The 17,746-nt window shown below is 66.7% G+C and overlaps 1 protein-coding gene across 1 annotated transcript; it reads left to right on the forward strand.

The window, feature by feature from the left end:
* Positions 1-11,866: 11,866 nt before the first annotated feature.
* LOC310887918 (tubulin alpha-1A chain) lies at positions 11,867-15,393 on the forward strand. Its single transcript, XM_083814114.1, has 4 exons — positions 11,867-12,058; positions 13,197-13,419; positions 13,502-13,650; positions 14,236-15,393. Exons 1-4 carry the CDS (start codon positions 12,056-12,058, stop codon positions 15,214-15,216), a joined length of 1,356 nt encoding a protein of 451 aa, XP_083670240.1. The 5' UTR covers positions 11,867-12,055; the 3' UTR covers positions 15,217-15,393.
* The last annotated feature ends 2,353 nt before the right edge of the window (positions 15,394-17,746 follow it).

Consider the following 17,746-nt stretch of genomic DNA (forward strand, 5'->3'; position numbering starts at 1 on the left):
CAGGAGGAGCACAGGCAGGAGCTGGAGGCGCTGCGGGCCCAGCTGGAGGCGCTGCGGGCCCAGCTGGAGGCAGTGCGGGCCCAGCTGGAGGCCAAGCGTCTCCGCTCCCAGGAGCTGCAGCGCCGCTTTGCTGATGAAGCCCGTGAGATGAAGAAGAGGGCAGAGGAGCAGCGGCAGCTCCTGGCCAAGCAGCTACGCTCCAAATGCGAGCAGGAGCGGGCGCGGGAGCTGCAGCGGCTGTGGGAGCAGATCCAGAAGCAGCAGGCAGCGGAGATCCGTCAGCTGCTGTGTGAGGGGAACACCAAGTGGTGCCAGGCTCAGCAGCTGCTCCAGCAGCAGTGGGACGAGGCCGTCCGCCAGGTGCGGGACCTGCAGCGGCAGCTGTTCAAGGTGCCCGTGAACCGTGGCCGGAGCGGCGGCAGCGAGGCCCGCGGCAAGCAGCAGGACGTCAACAGGCAGCTCTGCTGGCGGGCAGATAGCAAGCAGGCCGCCCAAATCCTGGACCTCCAGGAGAAGCTGCAGCTGCGGAGGAAACTCCCCTCTCAGTACATCCCGGAGAAGGCTGAGGGGGGGGCGCCTGCCTCCCACAACGGGGACAGGGCCGCGGCCCAGCACCGCCTGCAGAGTCTCCTGGGCACAGGAGCCACCAGGCCCGGCTCTTCGAAGAGCTCCGGTGCATCTGGTGCTGGTGGTGGAGAAGGGCAGCGGACAACCTGCTCGAGCTCAGAAGACGCTCACCTGCGGGGTGAAGGGCAGAGCAGCAGGAAATCTGTCAGAGACATTGGGGTTCAGGTCCCAGAGCAGCAAGAGGCCTGTCCACCTGGCAGCGGAGACAGCCCGTTCCTGGAGCAGCAGAAAGCGCAGCTGCAGAATGCCCTGAAGGACCTGGCCAGGCAATGGATGGTCCTTCAAGAGGAGACCTGCTTCCTGAAGAACGAGAGCTCCCTGGTGGAAGCGAGGGAGAAGGCGGGGAGGCTCAAGCAGGAGCTTGGTATGCTGGGCCTCCTTACCAAGAATCTGACAGAAAAAACCAGGAAGCTGAAAGAGCTTGCTGCAAAGTCTGGAAAGACTGCTGCAAAGACGGAGCAGGTCGACCAGCAGCAGAGAGGGCAATTGGAAACCGAGGCTGGGAAAAAACTTCAGCTGCAAAAGAAACTGGATCAGGAACGTTCAAGGCTGAAGAACAGGTACGAGGAGCTGAAAGTGTGTCTGACAGAGATGAGAAATGAAAAAGCCAGACGCGCGCAGGAAACTTCTCAGCTCCGCAGGCAGAAGGAGAGGATAGAGGAGATTCAATCTGAAAACGCTGCTCTGAAGCAGAAACTCGTGCAAGCGACAGAGCAGCGAAATGCTGCCGTTGGAGCAGCCAAACGTCTTCAAACGCTCCTGAAGGATCTCGATTGCAAATTGAAAGCCATGAGTCAACCGGCAGAAAGGACGCAACAACAGCAGCAGGACCACGAGGAAACAAAGCTAATGCTGCAGAAAAAAGAAGAGGAAGTTAAGCATTGGCAGAGGGCTTGGGCAGAGCTCAGAAGGACACGTGAGGAAGAGCTGCAAGCCTCTCGAGTGCAGCTGAGAGAATCAGAGCAGCAGTATCAGCACCAATGTCAACAATGGGAGCTGCTCTCTCAGCAACTTGAGCAAGAGAAAAGAAAAAAATCCAGCCCTATCGTCTCAGAACTACCCCAGGCAATGACACCTCCCACAGCACAGGCCTATGCAGAGCAGTCCCATGACCTCTGCAGCCATGAAGACAGCTCTGATGCTTCTGAGAAGGCAGCCAAAATCCTGGGATTCTACACAAGCAGCTCGGCATCTGATGCCACACGCGACGGTCCTGGGTGCTGCACTGTTTCAGATGAGGGCTCTGTAGGTGGGAACGGAGAGTCAGGAGCAGAGCATGTGTCCTTCGTCCCGCAGTCCCTGGGACAAGAATCACCAAAACTTCAAAGACTTGCAGCTCAACAGGGCCACCATCCTGTCGAGGGTCCTAATGAGCGCCCCGAAGCAGAGCTTCCTCATGCTCGGGGAGAATACGTTCACGTCTCTGGAGACGTGGACGAGCATGGCGGGTCTGTGAGGGAGCAGAAGGCTGTCGGAAGACGACTTTTCTCCTCTACTTCGACAGAAGTTTCAGACAGCAGCCAGGTGACAAGTTCAGAGCTGTTATCCCCTGCAAGACAGTGATATCGAAATAAGTTCTTGCAGCAGAAGGGGAAGGAAGAAACAGAGACAGAATAAATCTTTTTGACCAAGGAATTTGTGTCTGTGTGGTGGTTTTACTTGGGTGGGCGGTCGAGTTCCACCTCAGCCGCTCTCTCACTCCCCCTCCTCAAAGAGAAAGGGGGAGAAAATACGACACAAAGGGCTCAAGGGTTGAGATAAGGAGGGGGAGATCGCTCAAAAATTATCGTGACGGGTAAAACAGACTCAGAGTGGGGAGAGAGTAAGATTTATTGCCTATTGCTAACAAGGTAGGGAAGTGAGAAACAAAGGAAAGAAACCAAAAACACCTTCCCCCCACCCCCCACACTAACATGAAACTGGGCCTCCATACACGTCGTGGTTGGTGGGGAGACGGACATTTCCCTAACGAGAGCTCCCCCCTTCTCCCTCCCCTTCCATGGCTTTTATTGCTGAGCGTTACGTGGTCATATGGACTATCCCTTTGGTCTTTTGGGGTCAGCCGCCCCGGCGATGCCCCCTCCGCACCTCTTGCCCATGGTGGTGGGCAAGCCACTGGATTTGGGGCTGGGGGGTGGCAGAGGGAGGGCGCTGCGGGAGTCCTGGTGCTGTGCCAGCGCCGCTCAGCAGTAGACAAAACACATCGGTGCAATAGCAAGTCAGTTGTAGCCTAGCTACAAGTACAGAGCACAGCGCTGTATGGGCTGCTGTGGGGAAGGCTGAGGCCATCCCAGGCAGAGGCAGCCCACCAAACCCACCATGGTGGGGACGGGATGACCAGGCAGGGTCTAGAGGGGTGGCTGGATCCCAACCGAAACAGTCGCCCGGGGGCTGGGAAGGATGGGGAAGGTGCTGGGTGGTGCGGTGGGAGCTCCTACGCTCACCCACCTCGGAGGAGCTCGGAGGGACGGTGGCGTCGGGGGGAGTCCTGCCGGGCCCCTCGCAGGGACCACCCGCCCAAAGACCCCGGCCACGCAAGTCCACGAGCAGGGAGGTGAAGGTGGAGGGGTTCAGAGGGGGTCACCCACGGCCTCGCACCCCGGGACATACCATATAAGGTCATATGGCGTCATCCCTCCTTTATGACGTCATCCCTCCTTTATGACGTCATCACCCGGACACTATATAAGGCCGCGCTCACCCAGGCCGGGCCAGTGGCAGAGGCGACCTCTGCTGCTGCGTGGTGCTGGGAGCCGGTGTCTGCTGAGGGCTCAGAGGCTGCTGTCCCTCAGAGGCCCAGGCCGCGCGATCGCTGGTGGCTATTGCTGGCAGCGTTTGGTGAAACCGTCGATTTCGCATTCCTTAAGCCATGATCCGGGGTGGCGTGGGCCAGGGGCCTGTGGCGCGTGGTCGCCCCTTGCCCCGTCGGGGCCCAGCGCGACCCCCCAGCAGGCCTGTGCAGCAGGAGGAGCACAGGCAGGAGCTGGAGGCGCTGCGGGCCCAGCTGGAGGCGCTGCGGGCCCAGCTGGAGGCAGTGCGGGCCCAGCTGGAGGCCAAGCGTCTCCGCTCCCAGGAGCTGCAGCGCCGCTTTGCTGATGAAGCCCGTGAGATGAAGAAGAGGGCAGAGGAGCAGCGGCAGCTCCTGGCCAAGCAGCTACGCTCCAAATGCGAGCAGGAGCGGGCGCGGGAGCTGCAGCGGCTGTGGGAGCAGATCCAGAAGCAGCAGGCAGCGGAGATCCGTCAGCTGCTGTGTGAGGGGAACACCAAGTGGTGCCAGGCTCAGCAGCTGCTCCAGCAGCAGTGGGACGAGGCCGTCCGCCAGGTGCGGGACCTGCAGCGGCAGCTGTTCAAGGTGCCCGTGAACCGTGGCCGGAGCGGCGGCAGCGAGGCCCGCGGCAAGCAGCAGGACGTCAACAGGCAGCTCTGCTGGCGGGCAGATAGCAAGCAGGCCGCCCAAATCCTGGACCTCCAGGAGAAGCTGCAGCTGCGGAGGAAACTCCCCTCTCAGTACATCCCGGAGAAGGCTGAGGGGGGGGCGCCTGCCTCCCACAACGGGGACAGGGCCGCGGCCCAGCACCGCCTGCAGAGTCTCCTGGGCACAGGAGCCACCAGGCCCGGCTCTTCGAAGAGCTCCGGTGCATCTGGTGCTGGTGGTGGAGAAGGGCAGCGGACAACCTGCTCGAGCTCAGAAGACGCTCACCTGCGGGGTGAAGGGCAGAGCAGCAGGAAATCTGTCAGAGACATTGGGGTTCAGGTCCCAGAGCAGCAAGAGGCCTGTCCACCTGGCAGCGGAGACAGCCCGTTCCTGGAGCAGCAGAAAGCGCAGCTGCAGAATGCCCTGAAGGACCTGGCCAGGCAATGGATGGTCCTTCAAGAGGAGACCTGCTTCCTGAAGAACGAGAGCTCCCTGGTGGAAGCGAGGGAGAAGGCGGGGAGGCTCAAGCAGGAGCTTGGTATGCTGGGCCTCCTTACCAAGAATCTGACAGAAAAAACCAGGAAGCTGAAAGAGCTTGCTGCAAAGTCTGGAAAGACTGCTGCAAAGACGGAGCAGGTCGACCAGCAGCAGAGAGGGCAATTGGAAACCGAGGCTGGGAAAAAACTTCAGCTGCAAAAGAAACTGGATCAGGAACGTTCAAGGCTGAAGAACAGGTACGAGGAGCTGAAAGTGTGTCTGACAGAGATGAGAAATGAAAAAGCCAGACGCGCGCAGGAAACTTCTCAGCTCCGCAGGCAGAAGGAGAGGATAGAGGAGATTCAATCTGAAAACGCTGCTCTGAAGCAGAAACTCGTGCAAGCGACAGAGCAGCGAAATGCTGCCGTTGGAGCAGCCAAACGTCTTCAAACGCTCCTGAAGGATCTCGATTGCAAATTGAAAGCCATGAGTCAACCGGCAGAAAGGACGCAACAACAGCAGCAGGACCACGAGGAAACAAAGCTAATGCTGCAGAAAAAAGAAGAGGAAGTTAAGCATTGGCAGAGGGCTTGGGCAGAGCTCAGAAGGACACGTGAGGAAGAGCTGCAAGCCTCTCGAGTGCAGCTGAGAGAATCAGAGCAGCAGTATCAGCACCAATGTCAACAATGGGAGCTGCTCTCTCAGCAACTTGAGCAAGAGAAAAGAAAAAAATCCAGCCCTATCGTCTCAGAACTACCCCAGGCAATGACACCTCCCACAGCACAGGCCTATGCAGAGCAGTCCCATGACCTCTGCAGCCATGAAGACAGCTCTGATGCTTCTGAGAAGGCAGCCAAAATCCTGGGATTCTACACAAGCAGCTCGGCATCTGATGCCACACGCGACGGTCCTGGGTGCTGCACTGTTTCAGGTGAGGGCTCTGTAGGTGGGAACGGAGAGTCAGGAGCAGAGCATGTGTCCTTCGTCCCGCAGTCCCTGGGACAAGAATCACCAAAACTTCAAAGACTTGCAGCTCAACAGGGCCACCATCCTGTCGAGGGTCCTAATGAGCGCCCCGAAGCAGAGCTTCCTCATGCTCGGGGAGAATACGTTCACGTCTCTGGAGACGTGGACGAGCATGGCGGGTCTGTGAGGGAGCAGAAGGCTGTCGGAAGACGACTTTTCTCCTCTACTTCGACAGAAGTTTCAGACAGCAGCCAGGTGACAAGTTCAGAGCTGTTATCCCCTGCAAGACAGTGATATCGAAATAAGTTCTTGCAGCAGAAGGGGAAGGAAGAAACAGAGACAGAATAAATCTTTTTGACCAAGGAATTTGTGTCTGTGTGGTGGTTTTACTTGGGTGGGCGGTCGAGTTCCACCTCAGCCGCTCTCTCACTCCCCCTCCTCAAAGAGAAAGGGGGGGAAAATACGACACAAAGGGCTCAAGGGTTGAGATAAGGAGGGGGAGATCGCTCAAAAATTATCGTGACGGGTAAAACAGACTCAGAGTGGGGAGAGAGTAAGATTTATTGCCTATTGCTAACAAGGTAGGGAAGTGAGAAACAAAGGAAAGAAACCAAAAACACCTTCCCCCCACCCCCCACACTAACATGAAACTGGGCCTCCATACACGTCGTGGTTGGTGGGGAGACGGACATTTCCCTAACGAGAGCTCCCCCCTTCTCCCTCCCCTTCCATGGCTTTTATTGCTGAGCGTTACGTGGTCATATGGACTATCCCTTTGGTCTTTTGGGGTCAGCCGCCCCGGCGATGCCCCCTCCGCACCTCTTGCCCATGGTGGTGGGCAAGCCACTGGATTTGGGGCTGGGGGGTGGCAGAGGGAGGGCGCTGTGGGAGTCCTGGTGCTGTGCCAGCGCCGCTCAGCAGTAGACAAAACACATCGGTGCAATAGCAAGTCAGTTGTAGCCTAGCTACAAGTACAGAGCACAGCGCTGTATGGGCTGCTGCGGGGAAGGCTGAGGCCATCCCAGGCAGAGGCAGCCCACCAAACCCACCGTGGTGGGGACGGGATGACCAGGCAGGGTCTAGAGGGGTGGCTGGATCCCAACCGAAACAGTCGCCCGGGGGCTGGGAAGGATGGGGAAGGTGCTGGGTGGTGCGGTGGGAGCTCCTACGCTCACCCACCTCGGAGGAGCTCGGAGGGACGGTGGCGTCGGGGGGAGTCCTGCCGGGCCCCTCGCAGGGACCACCCGCCCAAAGACCCCGGCCACGCAAGTCCACGAGCAGGGAGGTGAAGGTGGAGGGGTTCAGAGGGGGTCACCCACGGCCTCGCACCCCGGGACGGCGGCAACCCACGGGTGCAGCCTTTGCGTGCCCGGAGCACCGGGGCAGAGCCGGCGGCACAGCAGCTCCGGAGCCAGCCCCGGCGCCGGTTCCTGGAGTGGGAACCGAGCTTCAAAGGGCTTGGGGGAGCCGCATCGGTCCGCCCCCACCCATGCCAGCTGCCCACGGGTGTCCCGGGCTCCTCGCATGACCGCAGCACGGCCGGGCTCGGCACCGGGCTCGGCACCAGGCTCGGCACCGGGCTGCCGCCGGCTTTGCCCGGGCAGAGCAGGGCGGAACGCGGGGGCTGCCCCCACGCATGACTCCCGGCCCCCTGTGGGGGCAGCTCCCAGCGCCGGGGAAGAGGGGCCCCGCACCCCACGGGGGGTGCTCTCCGGGTGGGCTCCCCCCTACCTGGGGACCCCAGGGAGCGCGGTCTCGGGGGATGGGGGGCGGGCCCAGGCCCCACGCGTGACCACCGCCCCCCGTGGGACGGGAGCCCTACGGATGGGGACAGCCCACGGGGACCGGACCCATGCGGGGGTCGCTGCCTCAGCCCCCCCTGCAGCGGGGGCGCCTCCCACGGCCCCTGCACCCACGCGGGACCCCGGCCCCCCTCGAGCCCCAGCCCCACGCGCTACGGGGAGCCCCCGTACCTGGATTTACCCCAGGAAATGTCCTGGTTCAAAGCGTGTCCGTGCTGGCCTCTCCTGCGGGAGGTGGCCGGTAGCGGGGCAGGCGCGCTCTGCCGCGGAGCGGGGGATCGAGGCGGGCAGGGCTTTTCTGCGGCGTCGAGGCCACCCGAAGCAGCCGAGGGAGCCGCTGGGACCCGGCAGCCATCGCGAGGGAGGCTGACGAGGCGTCGGCGGAGCCAGCAGCGTCCCCTCCCGGGCCTCCCTCGCGACGGGGAGGGAGCGGGGCGAGGCGCGGCCGTTGGCGCGGGCAGGTTGCGCTCGGGCAGGGCAGAGCGTTCCGCCGCGCTCCCGGGAACAGCTCAGCTACCGGCCGCCTACCTACGGGTAAACCGCCACAGTCATCACGAGGCGGAGAGCTCTTTTCAGACGCTCTGCGGCCGCCCAGACTGAGCGCCCGCTCGAACACGTGGCGCTTCAGGCCTCCGGGTGCCCGCAGGGCCTGGGCCTGTTGCCGCCCTCCGAGGGCGGCGGAGACGCCGTGTGCGTGAGGTGCGGGGGCCATGGGAGGCGCCCCCGCTGTGGGGGGGGGCTGAGGCAGCTCCACCAGCAGCAGCGGGACGAGGCCGTCCGCCAGGTGCGGGACCTGCAGCGGCAGCTGCTCAAGGTGCCGGCGAACCGTGGCCGGAGCGGCGGCAGCGAGGCCCGCGGCGAGCGTCGGGGGGGGCGGGGCATGGCGGGGCATGGCGGGGCATGGCGGGGCATGGCAGGCCCCGCTGCGCGCCCCCCCGCTGCCTGCTGGAAAGTCGGGGGGGGGGCGTGGGCGGTGACGTCATCGGGTAGAATTGGGGGGAGGGACCCGGAGGGGAGGGACCCGGAGGGGACCCCCGGTACCGGGCGGGCGGCTCCGGGGCGCCCCCAGCCCCGGCCTCCGCCGCAGCGGCCCCGCGGCCCGGGGATGGGCCGGGGGCTGTCGGCTCCGCCCCCCCGCCCCTGCGGGAAGCCCCTCGGGGCCCCGCCGCGCCGCCTCCCGGCCGCCGCCGCCGCCTCTTTTTCCGCTGCCAGCCTCTCGCGGGGCCGTTCCCGTGGGGCGGGGGGGGGGGGGGGGGGGGGGGGGGGGGGGGGACCCGACGTTTCCACCCCCCGCGCCCAGCCCCGCAGCATCCCGGCGTCTGGCCCTGAGTGCGGAGTCAAGTTCCCAGGGGCCGGGGATGCTGCAGCCCCCCCCGTCCCCCCCCTGGGCTGGGTTTTGCAGGGGGGTCACGGCCTCGCGTCACCTCCCCCCGGAGAAGGGCCCCCTGCCCCATGCAGAGGGGATTCGGGATGTCCCCCCCCGCCCCAGGGAGGGTCCTGAGAGCTGCGAGACCCTGCCAGGCCCCCACCCCCCCCCAAGAACCCCTGTGTCGCCCCCACCCCAAGGCTGTGCCCGGCCCCCCCCCGCGCAGCACCATGCACTGGGTGCCCCCTGCCCCCCCGGTGTCCCCCCCACACACATCCTTGGTGCTGTCTCCCGCATGGGGCCGGAGCACCCAGTGCCCCCCATGATGCCCACCCCTCGACACCAGCACCACCGGAGCCCCCTGAGATGGGAACCCCCATGGGGATGTGCCTGCTGCGGCATCACCACCCTGGCCCTCCCAGCTCCCCCCCCAGCTCCCCCCCCAGCTCCCCCCCGCAGCTGCCTCCCCACGCCTTTATCGCAGGCTTTGCCGCAATGCGGTGCTGCGGCTCCAGCCCCCTCCCCACGCCCACCAGACACAGCCCCCGCTGCAGCCCCACAGCCCCCCTGTCTCCCGCCCCCCCCCCCCGAGCTCTGCCCCCATGCCCCTTTCCTCCTCCCCCCCCCCCAGGGTCCTTTCTGTTGTGGCTCCCTTGGGGGCTTTGTAGTGGCAGCAGTGCCTGGGGGGGGCACGGAGCACCTTGGTTGTGGGGACACACTGTGCCCCCCCCCATGGGGATGGGGTCCCCAGCAGCTCCGGAGGGGACGGGGCCCCCCACACCCAGCCCTTTGAAGGGGGACACTGGGTGGGGGGCAGCCTGGGTGCTCCCACCTCCGCCATGCCCCCGCCACCCCAGGGCCGCATCCTGCACCCAGGCGGGGAGCAGCCCCGTCCGTCCGTCTCAGCGAACCCGTCACATCGATGCTCAGGGGACAGACAGACGGACAGACAGAGCCGGCGGGGGCTGGCGGCACGGGGGGGGCACACAGAGCTGGAAACCTCGGCCGGCCCCGAGCCAGCGCTGGAGCGCTGCACTGAGGGGAGCTGGGCTGGGCACTGAGGGGGGGCTGGCTCATGGGACCCCCATGGGGACCCCCAGATGTGGAGGGGGGGCAAATTCGGGCGGGCTGGGGGCTCCGGGGGGGTCTCATGGCCTCTGTGCTCGGTCATGCCTGGGCTGCAAACACGGCGGGGGCCCAGCAACCGTCACCAGGAGCTGCCGCGCTGCTACCAACAGTCAACAGAGCACAGGCGGCCAGGGGGAAAGCTGGGAGCTGGGGGGGGGCTGGGAGCTGGGGGGGCCTGAGAGCTGGGGGGGGCCCTGAGAGCTGGGGGGGGGCCTGGGAACTGAGGGGGCAGCAGGCAGTGGGGCCAGCCCCCTCCTTACCCCTCAATCAGTGCACACTGGGGCTGGGTGTTGGGTCCAGGGCTGGTGGCTCCCCCATGCCATGGGGGGGATAATGGAATGGCTTGCCCCCCCCCCACACACACAACAAGGGGAGGGGGGAAGCAGTGGGGGGGCCAGGGATGGCTTCACCCCCCCCTGCAGCACAGCACTGGGGGATTTGGGGCCCCAGCCCTGCCAGCCCCCCCCCCCCCCCCAGCCCCGCAAGGTGATGGATGTTGGGGGGGGGGTCCCGAGGGGGGTCCCAGCCCGTGTCCTAGCCACCGGTCTCCGAGCAACCCCGCCACCAGGGCCAGTTGCCTAGCGGCAGTGACAAGTGGCCTCCCATACCTAATGATGGGAAGGGTCTGGGAAGGGGACATCCCCCCCCCCCCCGGCACCCGGAGCCCCTCGCCCTTCACCCTGCATCGCCTGGGGGGGCCGAGCCACCCAGCGTCCCGCTGAAGCCCCCCCCGCCCACGGCTTGGAGGCACAGAAGGGCAGCCTCCCCCCCCCCAGCCTGGAGCTGCTGTGGGGCTCCGGCCACGTTTCCCATCGGGGGGGGGGGGGCAGGACCCCCCCATGGAGCACCAAACACCCATGCACAGCCCGGGGGAACCTAATCGGGGGGAGCACAGCCTGGCTGGGGCTGCAGCAGCCTTTGTTCCGGTGGGCGATGCCCAAATTGCGGCTCCTCTTTGTCTGCAGCCTCATATTCTGGGGGGGGGGAGGGGGTGAGCCCCAGCCCCTCCCTGCTCCCTGCCCTTGTTTAGCAGCACCCCAAAAACACGGGGGGGGAGGGGGCAGAGCATGAGGGTGGCGGGGACGTGGGAACAGGGACCTGGAGCTGCCCCAAAATCCACATAATGTGGGAAATGCAGAGAAAAAATGTGATTTTTCAGCGCGGGGGGGGGCGATGCTGGCAGCTCCACCTGCAGCAGCTGGGGCCAGCCCTGGGGGACGACCCCCGGCACCCCCCGTACCCCACCCCGGCCACTGCAGGGACCGCTGGGGCTGGGGAGGGGGGGCAGTGGCACGGCGGGGGGGGGCTGCAGCAGACGGCGGGGGGGGCTCAGGGCGGCGAGCGGCCGATGTCCCCGCTGTGCCCCCGCCACCAGCTGCCGCAGAGCGGCTGCCACTTGGTGCCGGGGCCATTCCCGGGGCGGGGGGGGGTTGGAAGCAGAGTCTGGGAACGGCCCCAGGACCCCCCCCCCCCCGGTGGGCCCCCGGGGGGTGGCACACAAAGAGGCGGCTGGAGGGGAGCGGGGCCGGGCACGGGGCCATGGCGGCACCGGGGGCCAAGACGTGGCTGGGAACCAGGGCACCGGGGCACGGCCAGGCACGGGGGCAGGGATGTGACTGGGGATGGGGACAGGGACACGGCCGGGATGGGGACAGGGCCACAACCAGGGCTGGGGACATGGACACGGCCAAGGTTGGGGACAGGGATGTGACTGGGGATGGGGACAGGGACACCCCAGGGCTGGGGACAGAGACGTAGCCGGGGCTGGGGCCAGCACCATAGCTGGGCACCAGGGCCCGGGGGCAGCCGGCTGGTGACACCGGACCGTGCACCGGGGACAAGACCGGGGACATGGCCAGGACCAGGGCACGGCAGAGAATGCCCCCCCCCCCCCGGGGCAGGGCCGGGCGCACGACCGGGGCACGGCGGGACGGGACCGGGACAGGGCCGGGGGGCAGCGGCGCGACGAGCCGTGCTGTCCCCCCCTTGTCCCCCCCTTGTCCCCTCCCGTCCCCGCACCCGCCGCAGCCCTCGGCCCCCCCGCCCCGCCCGGCTTTGTCTGCGGCTCGGGGGGGGGGGGGGGGGGCATTACCTCATCCCCGCGCCGCCAATGGCCGCCGCCGCCACCGCCCCCCCCGGCCCGCCCCGGCGCCCCTCCGGTCCCCCCGCCCCGGCCCTATAAAGCCCCGCGCCCAGCCGCCGGCGCCGCCGCGCCTCTTACATCGACCGCCTCAGCGTCGTGCTGTGAGAAAGCCCCGGAGCCGAGCAGCCGCCATGGTGAGCGCGGGGGGGGGGGCACCGGGCCGGAGCGTGTGGGGGGGGCACCGGGGCCAGGATCGGGATCGGCCCGGGCCGTGCGAGCCCCCGCCGGGGATCCCCGCACCGCCGCCGCCGCCTTTGTTCCCGGTCCCCCCCCGCCCCGCGGCCGGCGGAGCCCGTAATGAGCTCGCCGCGGCAGGATGAGCCCCCCCCCCCCCCCGGTGCTGAGCCCGCTCAGGCGCGGTCGCCGTTAACCGGGAGCAGGATCGGGGCCCTTTGTCCGGTGCTGAGCCCCCCATGGGTGTGGCTCCCGTTAAACGGGGTGGGATGGGACCCCCCTGGCTCCCGTTAAACGGGGCAGGATGAGCCCCCCCCCGGTGCTGAGCCCCCACCGGGCGTGGCTGCGGTTAAATGAGGCAGGATGGGATCCCCGGGTCCCGTTAAAGGGAGCAGGAGGGGGCTCCCGGTGCTGAGCCCCCATGGCTGTGGCTCCTGGCGAATCCTCCACAATAGGACCCCCCCCGTCTGGTGCTGAGCCTGCAATGGGTGTGGCCCCAGTCCAACAGGGCAGGATGGGGCCTTCGGTGCTGAGCCCCCACTGGGTGTAGCTCCTCTTAAATTGGGCCCCTGGGTGCTGGGCATTGGGGGCAGGATGGGGTCCCCAGTCCTGCACTGGGCGTGGCCCTGGCTCAGTGAGGACCCCACCGGGCAGGATAAGCCCCTGGTGCTGAGCCCTCAGCCCCCACTGGCTGTTGCTGTGTCCCTACAGGGTGGGTAGGGCAGGATGTGACCCTTGGGGCTCCCATCTCCCACTGGGTGTGGTCACGGCCCCAGAGGGCAGGATGGTGCTGAGCCCCCGGCACACAACAGGCACTGTCACGGCGGCTCAACAGGCTCAGTCTGCGGGCAGAGCAGGATGGGCCCCCCCTGGTGCTGAGCACTGGGTGTGGCCCTGGTGCAGGGCCCCCTGCAGCCCCCAGAACAATAGGATGGGCCTGGGCAGGATCTGGCCCCTAGCATGGGCTGGCCCCATCCTGCCCTGGCCAGCTCAGCACCAGCCCCTCCTGGGGGACATAGGCTGGGGCTGCAGCTGCAGGGTGGGGGGGCCTTGGCCAAGCCACGGGGGGGTGACGCAGTGCCACGAATGTCCCCGCAGCGCGAGTGCATCTCCATCCACGTGGGCCAAGCGGGCGTGCAGATCGGCAATGCCTGCTGGGAGCTGTACTGCCTGGAGCACGGCATCCAGCCCGACGGGCAGATGCCCAGCGACAAGACCATCGGCGGGGGGGACGACTCCTTCAACACCTTCTTCAGCGAGACGGGGGCCGGCAAGCACGTGCCCCGGGCCGTCTTCGTGGACCTGGAGCCCACGGTGATCGGTGAGCGCGGGGAGCCGGGATGGGGGGCGGTGGGTGCCGAGGGGGTGCCCGGTGCTAACGGGGTGCTCGGGCTGTCCCGCAGACGAGGTGCGCACGGGGACGTACCGGCAGCTCTTCCACCCTGAGCAGCTGATCACGGGCAAGGAGGATGCGGCCAACAACTACGCGCGGGGGCACTACACCATCGGCAAGGAGATCATCGACCTGGTGCTCGACCGCATCCGCAAGCTGGTAGGGCCAGTGGGGGCTGCGCGGGGGGCTCCAGTGGGTGGTGAGATGAGGACGGAGGCTCCGGTTCTCGGTCTCGCCCTTCCTGCTGGACTAGCCAGGCTGGGTTTAGACTTAATATATTAATTAATGGTAATCCTGCTCTGCAGCAGCTGCCATTGGCTGGCGGCGGGACGTGGCGCGGCTGGGGCGTTGGAGCTGCTCCACAGCGCCGCGTCCCCAGGCGCCCGGCGGTGCTGAGCTGTGCAATTCCTTCTTTGTTCTTCCTCGGCTCTGGCTGCGGCCGGATCCAGCTGTGCTCAGTGGTGTTGGGAGCCCCAGGGGCTGTGTGGGGGCGGCAGCAGAGCCATGGGCTGAGCGCCCCCCCCCCCCCCCCCCCAGCCCTGCCTCTGGGGACAGAGGGGCTTCCCTGGGGGGATTCATGCTCAGAGCATTTCCAACAGCAGGAGTCACCCCATCCTGGTGGCTTCTGCTCTGCTGCTGGAAATCCCCCAAATGTCATCGTGCGAGGACACGAGAGGAAGGAGCGAGTTCTGCTGCTGCTGCCCAGCTTAATCATGGCCCCGCCACCCCTGTCTCTCCCTCCAGGCTGACCAGTGCACGGGGCTGCAGGGCTTCCTGGTCTTCCACAGCTTCGGGGGCGGCACCGGCTCCGGCTTCACCTCCCTGCTCATGGAGCGCCTCTCGGTCGACTACGGCAAGAAGTCCAAGCTGGAGTTCTCCATCTACCCGGCCCCGCAGGTCTCCACGGCCGTGGTGGAGCCCTACAACTCCATCCTCACCACCCACACCACGCTGGAGCACTCCGACTGCGCCTTCATGGTGGACAACGAGGCCATCTACGACATCTGCCGCAGGAACCTGGACATCGAGAGGCCCACCTACACCAACCTCAACAGGTTGATAGGCCAGATCGTGTCCTCCATCACTGCCTCCCTGCGCTTCGACGGGGCCCTGAATGTTGACCTGACCGAGTTCCAGACCAACTTGGTGCCGTACCCGCGCATCCACTTCCCCCTGGCCACCTATGCCCCCGTCATCTCGGCCGAGAAGGCTTACCACGAGCAGCTCTCGGTGGCCGAGATCACCAACGCCTGCTTCGAGCCGGCCAACCAGATGGTGAAGTGCGACCCGCGGCATGGCAAGTACATGGCGTGCTGCCTGCTGTACCGCGGGGACGTGGTGCCCAAGGATGTCAACGCCGCCATCGCCACCATCAAGACCAAGCGCACCATCCAGTTTGTGGACTGGTGCCCGACTGGTTTCAAGGTGGGCATCAACTACCAGCCTCCCACGGTGGTGCCCGGGGGGGACCTGGCCAAGGTGCAGCGCGCCGTCTGCATGCTGAGCAACACCACGGCCATCGCCGAGGCCTGGGCCCGCCTGGACCACAAGTTCGACCTGATGTACGCCAAGCGTGCCTTTGTGCACTGGTACGTGGGCGAGGGCATGGAGGAGGGGGAGTTCTCGGAGGCCAGGGAGGACATGGCCGCCCTGGAGAAGGATTACGAGGAGGTGGGGGTGGACTCGGTGGAAGGGGAGGGAGAGGAGGAAGGGGAGGAGTATTAAACCTTCACAACGGTGCTGCTTGTACAGGGAACAAAAGTAGTGGAAGACCCCCCGGCGGGTCTGTAGCAGTGGGTGCGCCGCTGTCTGTGCTGTTAAATGGTCTGTGAAATGGAGAAGTCTGTTACGGACCCACCCGTCCTCTCCCGTGGGTCTGAATAAAAAGCATTCCCTGTCCTAGGGTCTGTGTCTGGTGTCTTTCCTCCGTGCCGCGGTGCACCGCTGTCGCCCCCTGTGCCGGGGCTGCCCCAAACCCCCTGCCCATGGGGGTGCTCCTGGGGGCAGGCTGAGCCCAGCACCCTGCAGCCCCGGCTCCCCACTTTTGGGGCTCAGCCCCAGGAGGCAGCTCCGTGCCCTCCCCGCTGCTCCCCAACCTCCCCCACCATGAGACGGGGAAGGGAGACGTGCCCAAGCCGGAGATAAAGCCGGGTCACGGCGCAAAGCAGGAGCTGCGGGGGCGAGCGGAGCAGAACAAGGCCCTCATTCAGCGCTTCCCAGCAGCACGCGGCTGCTTCCAGGCGGGCAGAGCACAGCGTGCCTGGCTTGGGGGGGGTGAGCACCATGCCCCCGAGCATCCCCCTCCTTTCCCCTGCTTTTATGGCCGAGCAGGAGCTGGTGGGGGATGGGATATCCCCCTGGGCTGTGGGATCAGCACCTAGCTGTGTCCCCTTTTGCTGGGTCTGGTGGGGACGGAGCTCGTCCTCCCTGCGGTGCTGTGCTCTCGGGGTGAGAGCAGCATTGGTGCAGCACCCACAGTCCCCCCCCCCAAACCCATAGCCTGGGGAGGGGGCAGTGGCAGCGCCCTGACTCAAAGCCCCCCGAAGGGCTGCTCCCTGCTGCGTGTCCCACAGCAATACAAGGTGGGTAAGGGGAAGGGGGGGCTCTCCTCGCAGAAATATCTGTGCCCCCCCAAGCCCTGCTTCCTGAGCCATGGCTGAAAATCGCTCCCGGGGGGGGGAGCACTGAAGAATTTTCTCCTTTTGCTCCCGTGCGGCCTCTGTTTACTTCTCCTTGCATTAAACCGCTCCAAGCCCGGAGTTTGTCTTTATTTTTTTTTTTTACATCGGATTTTCTACCCCCCCCGCCGCCCTTTGAGAGCAGCCTGGCGGAGCTGAGCTGCCCGGGGGGGTCGAGCCCCTCCTCCCCCGGGGCTGTGTGAGCAGCAGCGGAGTCCTTGAGGGCAAAAATCCCCCGCGCAGCATCCGAGGGGCCGCTGCGGAGCAAAGGGACGTGGTGCCCCCCCCCCGCCTGCTGCTGGGCTGCGGTGTGCCCCCCCTTTCATGTGTCCCCGCCCCCCTTTCATGTCCCTCTGCAGTGTGGCCAGGGCTGGCGGCAGCAGCCTGCTGGGGGGGGGGCACTACTGGGGGCTCCCTGCCACCCCCCGAGGCTGGCAGAAGCCCGTGGGTGCCCTGGGGGGGGGACGACACGGGTGGGGGGGGGCACCAGGGCTGAGCTGTTTTGCTCCCCGAGGGGCTCAGTGCTCCCCCCCCCCGCCCCCCCGTGTCCCAAATTCCCTCCGTTGGGGTGAGGCGCTGCGGGGGGGGAGGGGGGGGGCATGCAGCTGCAGCCCCCGGCCCTGCGTGGGCGTGTTCCCCCCCGCCCCCCATCACCCCCCACCGATCCCCCATTACGCCCCTGCCCCCCCCACCACCCACCCTGCCCCCCCACTGCCCCCCCCCCGCCCCCCCCATGCTCCTGCCTCCCAGCAGGGGGAAATAGCGAAAGGGAAGCTGAAGGCGATGCGAAACTCGAGGGGGGGGGGGGGAAGGGCGTGCCGCAGTGCCGGGGGGGGGCACCCCAGCCCCTGGACCCCCCCCCCGTGCCCCCCCCCCTCCCCAAATCCGCCATTTCCCACCCCCGCTTGCCGGCGGCCATGCGGCAGCGCCACGTCAGCGCTGCAATGCGGCCTCTCCGGTGCTCGGGGGGGGGGGGCAACGGAGACGGGGGGGGTACATAGGTGGGGGGGGGCGGTGGAGCACCGTCCCGTTGAGCTCCGGCTTAGCGCGAACAAATAGCGCCGGGGATTACGGGGGGGCCGGGGGGAGGGCTGGCAGCTTCCATGCTGGGGGAGGGGAGTGCGGGGGGGGTAAAAGGTTTTGGCTGGGGATATGTGGGGGGGGGGGGCAGGCGCAGAGGGCAGGTCCCATGGGGGGGGGCGCTGGGGGCGGCGGGGAGGGAGGGCGGAGGTACAGATGGGATGGGGCCGGGGGCCCCCTGGGGGGCGGGGGGGGCAGGCAGGGGAAGCCGATTAAAGGCTCTGGGGCTGTTGGGGGGGGGAGCAGGCAGCACGTGCCGCGGGCACCCCCCCGCCCCCCCCCCCCAGCACTGTCGCAGTTTTCCTCTGCAGCAAAACCGCACCGGGGCGGGCGGGGACTGGCGGGGGGGGGGACGGCAACGGCCACGGTACCCCCCCCACCACACAGCGGGCAAGGACAGAGCTGGGGGGGGCGGGGGGGCTTCCAGGGGCTCTGCAGCCCCTCACCCCGGCCCCCCCCCCCTCCATAAGCCCCCCTCGCGGGCTGCACCCCCACGG

Source organism: Anser anser (genome assembly GCF_964211835.1).
Source record: "Anser anser genome assembly, chromosome: 30".
Classification (NCBI taxonomy): domain Eukaryota; kingdom Metazoa; phylum Chordata; class Aves; order Anseriformes; family Anatidae; genus Anser; species Anser anser.

What these genes read in the sequence shown, in the direction of transcription:
- LOC310887918 (XM_083814114.1), top strand. An exon ending in CCTGGAGCCCACGGTGATCG is followed by an intron (nt 13,420 to 13,501) that starts GTGAGCGCGGGG and finishes GCTGTCCCGCAG; the next exon opens with ACGAGGTGCGCACGGGGACG. An exon ending in TCGACCGCATCCGCAAGCTG is followed by an intron (nt 13,651 to 14,235) that starts GTAGGGCCAGTG and finishes CTCTCCCTCCAG; the next exon opens with GCTGACCAGTGCACGGGGCT.